At 33.5% G+C, this 12,096-nt stretch overlaps 1 protein-coding gene across 8 annotated transcripts in view; it reads left to right on the forward strand.

Annotated features, from left to right (window-relative positions):
- LOC138707363 (ATP-dependent helicase brm-like) overlaps positions 1–12,096 on the forward strand; it is a 233,327-nt gene that overhangs the window by 47,891 nt on the left and 173,340 nt on the right. For all 8 annotated transcript variants that reach the window (XR_011334196.1, XM_069836654.1, XM_069836649.1 and 5 more), the window contains one exon: positions 10,195–10,333. Coding sequence is in view for 7 of the 8 variants with exons in the window: in XM_069836654.1 (XP_069692755.1) it covers positions 10,195–10,333 (139 nt within the window). In the remaining variant the exon portion in view is untranslated. The remainder of the gene's footprint in view (positions 1–10,194; positions 10,334–12,096) is intronic.

Raw genomic sequence — 12,096 nt, forward strand, 5'->3', positions numbered from 1 at the left:
CACCCAAGTCTCGTCACCTGTCACGATATGGTCAAGAAACTCATCGCCTTGCTCACTGTAACGTGTGAGAAAGCTCAATGCACTAGAAGCTCGTTTGGTTTTGTGTTCCTCGGTGAGCATCTTGGGTACCCATTGTGAGCACAATTTTCGATATCGTAATCAATCTGTCACAATTTGGTAGACAACACTCCACGACATTTGTGGAAAATTCAAGGAAAGCAAATAAATTGTGAACCTCCTGTCCTCATGAATTTTTTCATCGACAGCACACACCAAATCGTCATTGATCAAAGATGGCCGACCGGTACACTGCTCGTCATCTACAGAGACGTGGCCCCCGTTGAACTTCGTAACCCATCGCCTGACCATTCCATCACTAATGCCATCATCACCATACACCTCACAAAGTTGACGGTGAATGTCAGCTGGTTTGATGTTTCTCGCATTCAAGAAATGGATAACGGACTGCATACCACAGTCAGCGGGGTGCTCGATCACTTCAAACATTTCAACTGATCACAACTAACCACACACACGGACTGAAGCTCTGAAACTGCATGCACAACTTGCCTGAGGATTGAAGAAGAAAACACGCATGCGCAAAATAATGATAGCAGCAATGCAACGGCTATAATTGAAACCGGAACTTACTTTATGAACACGCCTCGTATCTGAATCATAAACAGCTGGACCAGACAGAAGAAATGAAATATTTGGGAATATATTTGGGCAATAAATTTAACTTCACTGCACATATAGACCATACAGTACAGAAATCAATTAAGTAGATTTAAGTATAATTTAAAGAACATGAAAATTTTGTATAATTTCCTACACTTTACTACTACATTTATGCTTAAACTAAATAAACGTTAATAATTAATAACTGGTAATTAGCTTACATTAATTGTTTTCAATTGGATATTTTCTCCAGTCTTTGCAATGTCCGGGAAGAAAGAACAGAATAACAATACATTGTTTAAATTCCAAGACTTTTCAGTATAGTGTGCTGTAACTGCAATGGGAAGGCCGAGACATAGATGGAAGGATAATATTAAAATGGATTTGAGGGAGATGGGATATGATTGTAGAGACTGGATTAATCTTGCTTAGGCTAGGGACCGATGGCAGGCTTATGTGAAGGAGGTAATGATCCTACGGATTCCTTAAAAGCCATAAGTAATTAAGTATTATTATGTTCACAGAGTTGGAAAGTTAACTTATATTTTGTCCTCTAGTAGAAGATCTTCCAAAGAAGAAGCATATATATAAAAAGTTTGTCTATTTGAGAAAAATTAATTTTTGAAACAGTTTTCTTATTCACATGCAAATTTACAGATACAAGGTATCACTTCTTAGTCATCATTACATAAATAAAACTATAGAGTTCTTGGATAAAAATCAGTTACAAAAAATGAAAAAATGATCTGACAAAATATTTTCGAAGAGAATTAAAACTGTGTTAAAATCTTTACCAGATATTATTTCCACAAACCAGAACTCTTGCATACTCACATTACACACATAAATGAAGCTTCATCAATGAGACCTATTGTCAAAATTATTAGCACACCTAATTTTAAAACTAACAAATTTCAACTTAATTAATACACAATAGCCAATACAAACCAAGTGATAGATAATTTGAAAAAAGAAGAAATCCGTAACAATACGAAAATGATCTCATTAGATATTGAACATTTATACACGAACATTCCAGTAGAAGAAACAATAAGTACTATTGAAGACAGATTAATAAATCATGAATGGAAACAAAAAAAAATTATATATAAATATAACAAATTTTAAGTCTTATATCCTTTGCCACAAAACAAAATTATTTTATCTATGTAAAGATTATTACTTTTTTTTTGGTCCTACAGAATACATCTGTTATGGTAACAATTAATATTAGAGGAGAAAAATTCGCTCCGGCACCGGAGATCGAACCCAGGTCCTTGGTTCTACGCACCAAGCGCTCTCACCATTGAGCTACATCCTCCAGTGTTTTTCCCTTTGTGGCCTGACTCCAAGTTGGGCATGTATGTCGACATTTGAGGGGCTCACAACCAGAGTGGACCAAGTCCATCTGGAATAGTTCTGAGATATTGAGTCTTAAAGTTCCTGGCTCATGCCTAGCAACCTTCACCTTCCATAGGAAATGCTGCCCTCTGTGGAGTAACAAATGAGTTATGGACTTTGTTTGTTATGGCAATGAATAAATATCTACGTTTTCTTCATCCGAGATTGTATTAATCCACAAACTGATCACTGGTGGACTTGGTCCACTCTAGTTGTGAGCCCCTCATTTTATATTGAGTCAACTGCCATTATACAAGGAGCTCACTCAGTTGAGTGACTTGGTGGCCGGGATTCCACAGTAATATGCACAGTAATCTGTACAGTTATGTGCACTGTTGCTCGAAGAATCTACGTAAAGATTATTATTATGTTTTTTTTTTTTTCTTTCTTTTTTTTTTTTCAATGGTGAGAGCGCTTGGTACGTAGAACCAAGGACATGGGTTCGATCCCCAGTGCCGGAGCGAATTTTTCTCCTCTAATATTAATTGTTACCATAACAAATCTATTCTGTAGGAAAAAAAAATAGATTCTTCGAGCAACAGTGCATATAAATCTACAGATTACTGTGCATATTACTGTGGAATCCTGGTCACCAAGTCACTCAACTGAGTGTGCTCCTTGTATAAAGGCATTTCACTGCATATAAAATGTCAACATACATGCCCAACTTGGAGTCAGGCCACAAAGGGAAAAACACTGGAGGAGAGGGGTTCGATTCGGTGCTGTGGATTGAACTTCGGCGTATCTCAATGGTGAGAGCGCTTGTAGAACCAAGGACCCGGGTTCGATCACTGGCACCAGAGCGAATTTTTCTCCTAAAATATTAAAATTATTTTACATTAATAACAAAATTTATAAACAGACAGAAGCTGTAGCAATTGGCAAACCACATTAGGATATACTAGCTGACATTTTCATAGAAAACATTGAAGACCAACATGCTGAAAGAATTTCAGCATTCTATAACATCAAATTGTACAGATAGTTTATAGGTGACACATTACACATTTGTGAATGTAACAACAAAAAAATAATATCGATATAACGAAAACTTCAATAATTTAAATCAGATTTTAAAATTCACGTTTGAAAAATGACAAAACAACTCCATAAACAAAACCAAATTTGTTTCTGAAAAAAACACACAAACCCATTAGTACAAACCACTGCATTCATATAAAATCTGCACATCCTTATTCACATAAAATAAGCAGGTACGTTTTAACTTCTTAATTGATAGATTATTATGTGTATTATTCATTCATTCATTCATTCATTCATTCCTTCATTCATTCATTCATTCATTTAGTGTTCTGTCCAAGGGCAGGTCTTTCACTGCAAACTCAGCTTTCTCCAATCTTTCCTATTTTCTGCCTTCCTCTTTGTCTCCTCATATGGTTCATATATCTTAATGTTGTCTATCATCTGATATCTTTTTCTGCCACAAACTCTTCTTCGGAATCTTTTACCATGGAAAGACTCATCATGCCATATTTGCAGTTTTTCTTGGGAAAGATAAATGCAGTAGCTTCCCATTGCTTTCCGCACACCACTCTCTCTTTCGCATCTTAAAAGATAGATCCCAGATGTACTACTAAATGTTAAAAATTATAAAAGAAACTGCAATAAAGTTTTGGAAATAGCAACTTAAAATGGTTGTAGTAAAAGAATATAAGTAGGCCTATTGCATTTAATATCCAAAGAAGGAAGATCATAAAACAAACGATTACCGGTAGTACAACATTAGGAAGAATCACCAAAGATGAAAATAGACAAAGAACTTGGTCTACTATGACATACAATAAATTCATTATGAAATAAATTTAGTTAAAGAGAAATGATATAAAATTTTCTTGATTATACACTTTTGCACATTCAACAATTTCTATCACTTTAGACATTTGTTTTTATAAGAATTTAGTTATAACAAATTTCTACTGTTAAATTGAATAAGTGGTAATTACGTTAGTTGACTACGTTTGGCTGCACTCCTAATCATTGTGGCTAACAGCAGGGGCGGCTTTAGGGGCAGTGCCATTGTGCCATGAGAAAAAAGGAGAATTCATATTTTCCGCTCAAAACCGGAGAGAAACAAGTTACACTTGCACTTGCCAACTCTACCGTCAATATTATTGTTGCCGCCAACCACGTTGTAACCAGTGTTTGCAGCATGGATCTGAGCCAGGACTACGTCCCATAAGAAATATAATGGGATTCGCACGCAATTTTTATCTTCTCCCATCCATTTCAGCATCTAAAACGTGCCAGGCACAGTTTATCGCTTTCGTTTTTAAATGCTTGGGTAGCTGTATACAACCTCATTTACTATCTCACTCCCTTACCTCGCACTCTTTTCTGTTTTCCCGCTTAGTCAGAATAAGTTCTTAGAGGAAGGGATGCAAATATAAGGTAATAAAATCCTTGCCCATTTCTTAAAATACTTTGTTTAAGAATGCTTTTATTTCAGTATATTTCTAACTGTAGTGCGAAACTGTAAACCTGTGAAGTGTTATGTAAGTTGTGAAGAAATTAATTCAGTTATCACTTTATTAAAATCTCTGCTTTCAGTATTAACATATTATGAAAACTAAATTCCTGTTAAATAATTGACTTTCACGGTGTTTAAATATCCACCAAAAACAGCAAAGTGCTAAAGTTAACAGATATGGAAAATTCAACTTGGATGTTTATTATAAAAAAACAACTGGTTGTGTGGATGAGATGTGAAGTGTTATTCCGTTTCCCGTGTGTTCTGTTCCGAGGTGAACGTAACTAGTCAAAAGGGGTTTTACAGATTTACTACACTTAGGGCTAAGGGATAAACTAAAACACAATAAATGAATAACGTCTTTAGTTTGTCTGTGCTGGTTAAAGAGAATATTGAAATTCAGTTAAACTCACATTACAGACTTGTGATTGCAAAACACAACGAGCAAGTTGAAGAAAACAGATGTCCTAAATTTAATAATAAATTGTGTAACATTTTAAGCAGCAGGAGATTTAGTATTAACAAGGTACGATAAATCCGACGACTTGGAATACAGGGGCATGTTTCGTGAATTAGTTCACTTCAGTTCTGAGTTAGATAAAGACTTAAAAACTTAAAAGAGCACTTAACCAAGACAACAGCATTTAAGGGTACTTCTAAATTAATTCAAAACGAGTTGCTTGACTGCATGTTGAAAGTGTAACATGTAGAAATAAAAAAGAACTAATTATTACAGACTGTGTTTCTATCATTGTTTACCATACGACTGATCTTTCAACTCCTCCTCCTGTTACGTTACGAGGCACTGGCGTAGTTCTGTCAGCTAAGGCGTTTGCCTGCCGATCCAGAGTTGCTCTCGGGTGCAGGTTCGATTCCCGCTTGAGCTTATCGCCTGGTTGGGTTTTTTCCGAGTTTTTCCCCAATCGTAAGGCAAATGTTAGGTAAACTATGGCTAATCCTCGGCCTCATCTTACCAAATATATCATCACCAATTCCATCGACGCTAAATAACTTCGTAGTTGATAGAGCATTGTTAAATAACTAAGTAAATAAATTACGTTAGATTATTGATGGAATGCCTCCAACAAGTGTGCAGTTTTCCTCTAATTTGTCTGAACTTTGTGTACAGTTGAATACATTTTGGTAAGTTTAATAATAATAATAATAATAATAATAATAATAATGTCATTATTGTTACTGTTTATTATTATCCTTATATCTGGCACTAGGCATTAAATGTTTGACCCGCCACTGACTAACAGTGTAGTCGAATCTAGTCAACTAAACTAATTACCACTTCGTTTTCAATTTAACACTAGAGATTTGTTATATTATAAATACAATAATACTTCAATTTATGTTACATTGCCACTCATGCAATCATAAATATATAGGAAAAATGAAAACCTAATTTCAAAACTAGATATAGTGAACATGTAGCAGATTTGAAATATAATAAAAACAAGTGAAAGTTTGCATCACATTTAATTAAAAATTGACATGAACTCAAAAAATTAAAAAAAAAAAACATTGAAAGTCATGAAATTGAATAATAGTAATGATAATAGTAATAATAATAATAATAATAATAATAATAATACACTTAAGAGTTTTACATAGCAAAACATTAAAACAGAAGAATAATTTAATAAATGAAATCATTGTAAACACAGACAACTCTCTCTTTGAAATACTCACGTAAAGAATAGTTTAAAAAATAACCACAAGTTTACTATTAGGTATTTGTCATTTGACCAGACATTGTTGTAAGCAGTTGATGCCAGTATACACCCACACAGCAGTCAACCAACTGACCAACATGTAAGTACGTTTTGTAAAAGTCATTATATTTAAAGTTAGTACATGCTAGAGTGATAATAGTCTTTATTTTTGATCTATATAAAAAATCAGTAATAGAGAGTCAGTATTTTTATGTTTGCAGAAAACACTTAAAATTGATCCATGAGAATATGGTGTTCCCGAAAACTTACACCTGCTCCACAATGTAATAGTTATTGTTTATAAAGACATTGTATTCTCATGCATAACCAAGAAAGTCATGAAGTGATGATGAATGTCAATGACACTGCTGATAACAGCTGCAGATACTTAGATTACGTAATTGCTTGGCACGTTTTATAAAGGATTGTACTTTTATGCAAATCTGTACAGTTCAGAAAAGATAAAGTATCTATATTAGCAATACTACAGACATGTAATTTTGATTTTAATGTGTAAATATGATTTGTAAAATATTAACACTAAACATTGTGATCTAAAGATGCCTAAAAATAAAGGTGAAAACACTTGTCAAATGTACTTTGGAATTTGTTGGTAAGTTATTAGACTGAATTTGTCAAAGAAACACACAAGTGTTAAATAAAATTATAAATATTATGGCTTATCTGACAAAATAAATATTAAAATATTTATAATTTCTTTAATTTTGCCTCTTGACTTTTGCATCTTTTGACACAATTTTTTATGAGAGTGCCTCTATACATTGAGACAAAATGAATAAATCCAATCCTTTCTAGTAGTTTTAACAATCAAAATTGCTCAGAGGAAAATCTCACTCAGCAACTGAAACTATGGACTGTACTAAAGTAATTTCATCTTGTCCTGAAATAACGCGAATAGTTTTACAAATTATATGATGTACATAATTTCTGGTTCTTCCTTGATCGAATCAGTAGCTTTCTGCAGTTGGTCATCATTAAGATCGTGAATCAAGCTTCTTACTCTGTGTTCTAGGCATGATAGTTCCTAAAAAATTTTTTAAATTTATGTTAATTCAATGAAAGGCACATTATAAGCCTTTGGCGGAAAAATATGACCTGTCACCCCTTTATAAGTCATTTTAAAATTTGTTTTCTTTTGCTTTGTTAGAGTTGGCAAATTTTAAATACCGAATTATAATCATTGCGAAATTTTATGAGGTTAAATTTCTACGATATCACAATTATTGATAAAATATCAGTTATCATTTTTTGTATACAAAGTTTCTTAACTCTTTTTCTTGCCTAGAAATAGACCCTTAGATATTCCACATTGTCCTGGAAATATTTAGTTCCTGGAAAATGTGGAATAACCAAATGTCTATTTTATGTTTACTATTTCCTCATTTTGACTTTCAATTGAATGTAAAATATATTAATTCAGGTTTTGCAAAGCATCACAACAGCAATGCTTCCTCAGTGCATTCTAAACTTAAGAAAGTTATAACTTCTTCAGTGTTGCCACACGACAGACAAAATAATAGATGAAATTTATCTCATGTTACCCCACAGTCCTAAGTCGCACTATTTTATGGTAATCATGAAAGTCCCTGAATTATTTTTCATTTTAGAAAAAACGGAAATTTAATAAGTACCTTGTGTTACTAGTAATTACTCTACATTGCAGACTGGCTGTAAACAAAGTGTGCACAAAGAATAAGTTAACATTTGTACTCATGCAGTTTTCTAGAGAATTCAGAGCACAGAAGAATTTTTCTGCCTGCTGAAGTCATGGCTCGAGTTCAAAAGCACAATTCTGATGATGATACTGTATTCAGGCCAGTAAAATGAATTTTATAGTTTGTTATATCGAGAGATGTGATTGACCATATATCACATTTAATGTAGTTGTGCTAAAATTGAATAACACAAAATTATCGAAAAATGAATGAGAAACATAAAAGTGAAACCAGTGACAGATGATTACTAGACTTACAGCAACTATTGTAGTGTCACCATGTTATTGGACAGTTTGAGTAGTACAGTACTGACAAATTGAAATTGAATGAACTGCATGGATGGATTTTTCTGTTCTTGCCAAGTGTTACTTTAATCCTCACAATTTAGCTTTAATGAACTGCTATTATTGAAATTAGATTAAAAAATGAAAGGGGAACACATGTTGCTGTCTTAGAAGTCTTGTCAACATGCATGAGTACATACTGTAACTCATTGTTTAGACATAATTAATATTTTTGAAGTTTCACAGTGTAATAGTTATTTATTTATTTAACCTGGTAGAGATAAGGCCATCAGGCCTTCTCTTCGCCTCTACCAGGGAATTACAACTACAATATTAAGAATACTTTTACAATTATAATTACAATTAATATTAAATTTACAAATACAATGAGATTAACTGATTAATAAAGGCTAGACAGTTTATTGTAGAAGTTAAGAAGAAAGATATATTTTTATTAATTAAGTACAAATTAAACCTACTGTACGCAGTAATAAAATGCTTAATAAGTTTGTTTTTGAACACTGCTAAATTCCGACAGTCTCTGATGTCACTGGGTAGGGTATTCCACAAGCACGATAGCGAGATTGTGTATGATGATGAATACGATGATGTCTTATGTGTTGGTATGGTTAGTATGTGGTTATTTTATGTGCATATGAAAAGATTATTATATGATGACAGGTAACTGAAATGTTACTATTATTTATATATTAAAGGCTTAATATCGTTATCAATAATATTTACATACCATCAATGATTTTTTTTATATAAGTGTATATATATATATATATATATATATATATATATATATATATATATATATATATAAGGTCCTATTTTAAAGCAATTACACCTCCTAATTTGTTTGGGATTGATCGTAGGGGGAGGCAAGGTAGGTAGGCATAGAGGTGTGAAGGACTTGGAAAAGGAGAACAAGGGATTGAAAATTTCTAAGTTCGTTAAGCCGTAGCCAGTTTAGAGTTTTAAAGGATGGGGTAATGTGGTCAGCACGACGGACATCGCAGACGAAGCAAACACAAGAATTATGAACATGTAATCTTTGCGACTGGTTGACATTGAGGTCAGTCAGTAGAAAATCACAGTAAGCAGAGTGGGGCATTACTAATGTTTCCACTAATATTTTTTTGAGTGATAGAGGGAGAAATTTTCGAATGCTGTTTAAGGAAAGTAGTATGGAAAGCATTTTTTTCGATAATATGAGTTACTTGGTTATTCCAGTTTAAATGCATATCAAAGTAAACTCCAAGGTTTTTAACACAGGAAGCAAAAGGGATATTGTGTCATTCAATTTTGCTGGAAGAGCAAGAGTAATGTTGCATAATAGACGTTGATCGCTTGTGATTTTCTTGCATTGAGTCGACCTGGTTGGTATAGCACTGGCCTTCTGTGCCCAAGGTTGCAGGTTCGATCCCGGGCCAGGTTGATGGCATATAAGTGTGCTTAAATGCGACAGGCTCACGTCAGTAGATTTACTGGCATGTAAAAGAACTCCTGCGGGACAAAATTCCGGCACATTCTGCGACGCTGATATAACCTCTGCAATTGCGAGCGTCGTTAAATAAAACATAACATTTAACATTTCTTGCATTGAGAGTCAAACCAAACTTTCTCGTCCATGCAGATATAGATTCAAGGTCCTTGTTAAGATTGCGTATTGCGTCATTGAGTGAGTCAAGGGTTATATGGATATAGATTTGTAAATCGTCTGCGTAAAGGTTATGCTTACAATATAATATATTGTATAAAGTTAAATAATGACATCAAATCCTTTTAGTTAAATATGTTTATGTTCAGCTTTTAGCCAATGAAAATTTCATACATGCATTGTATGTTTTCTTTGAAATGTTCGTATCTCTTTGTAGGCTAGCAGCAAGGATTGCACATAGAATTGAAGAATTAAATAATCTACCAATGGTGATGGCTGAAGATTTGAAAATAAAAGCACAGATCGAACTACGTGCTTTGCGGTTATTGAACTTCCAAAGGCAGTTGCGAACAGAGGTAAATACCCTTTTGTATTTCATTACTGTTTTTAGCAGAGAGCGATTTTTAATAGAAAAAAATTTGTTAAACATGTTCTCTCTTGGATTGTTGCACAAGATTAAGTTTTATATATACTGTATGTTCACGTTGCTGTGGTTCTTCCTGTGTTGTCTGCCCTCCCCCACACTAGTTTCCATTCATTCCAGATGTTTGTCTAGGCAGTGATGGGACAATCTCTAATCTAAAGATTGTTTCATCCACACCTGTGGAGTAACGGCTAGCGCATCTGGCCGTGAAGCCAGGTGGCCCAGGTTCGATTCTAGGTTGGGGCAAGTTACCTGGTTGAGGTTTTCCCGGGGTTTTCCCTCAACCCACTGTGAGCAAATGCTGGGTACCTATCGCTGCCGGACCCCGGACTCATTTCACCGACATTATCACCTTCATCTCATTCAGATGCTAAATAACGTAAGATGTTGGTAAAGCGTCGTAAAATAACCTACTAAAAAAAAAAGGATTACGTCCAAAGGAAGGTAGGTGCTGTGTCTGAAGAGTTCACAGACCAATCATCACTTTCCAGTTTAAAATTTAACATGCTTGTGACTGTTGCATGTTCTCGCTCATAGTCTCTCAGTCTCTCCATTTGATTTGTGAGTGAATTACGCCTCAAGTTGTTTCGAACTTCTCCTGCGTTGTAACTAGTAAGGTCAGCAAGGTGGACTCCTGTTAGACATGTTCTCCAAATTTAGATACTGTAGAAAGTGTAAATATCAGATATCTGTTAAGCATATTTTTACTGTGAAGCCTTTCTTTAGTTCATGTAGTCTTCTTTCAAGTGATTTCTTTTTGTGGTCCCCTTCTGCTCCTAAGCCTGTTCAGTTCTTTTAAATTCTCATTATACAAAATACCAAGGGAAATTTTGTTGTTCTGCAAAAAAATCGATTTTGAGATCTTCTCAGAAATAACAATTTTCTGCAAATCTGATACTGAGAAAGTGGCTTCGCATTTGTTGTCTCTATGTGTACAATGATTTTACATAAAGAATTGGTATAATTTTCTTCATATTTAGTATCTACAAGTCATTTGTCTGGGAACGATGCACATAAAAATACAATAATTCTACTAAAATTTAATATGTATTTCTTTGAAGTAAAAGTTTTCGAATTGGTTCACATAAAGTCAGAAGACTTCATTCATGTGATTTTTTTATTACGTATAAATATACTGACAAAGGAGACAAAGTTAGCACAAAAAACGAGAAAAAAATTTTGCTGAAAGAAATTATTGCATATAGACTTAGTTTCACTTTCCATACAGCCAGGGAACATTGAGTCTTATAATATTATTTAACCAATTTTAATGAATAGAAAATATCGGAAATAATTAGAATATAGTATTTGTAAATTTGTTCAAAATTCATGGTATTTGAAACATGTCGATGGTGTTTATCTAAAAGGAAGGGCTTAACCCTCATTTAAATTAAAAGTTGACTTTTGTGCTGTAATTAGTGTAAATTACTTAAAATTTAATTACAAAATGTGAAGATATATTTTTACAATTACATTTACATTCCTTCATATAAGGTAACTAATAATAATTTGTTAAAATTTAATTATTGTTGTTTCTGAAAAATCTTTCTTTTATGGGATAAGCCATTTTACCTAAACACCATTGGTGTAATATATCAATCAAGTTAGATATTTTTCTTTTTACACACAGAATGTTTCTTTGCGTTTTTAAGCAAAAAATGAAGGTTCATTTTTTATATGGATGCACAATAAATG

This window comes from Periplaneta americana, chromosome 10 (assembly GCF_040183065.1).
Source record: "Periplaneta americana isolate PAMFEO1 chromosome 10, P.americana_PAMFEO1_priV1, whole genome shotgun sequence".
Taxonomy (NCBI): Eukaryota; Metazoa; Arthropoda; class Insecta; order Blattodea; family Blattidae; genus Periplaneta; species Periplaneta americana.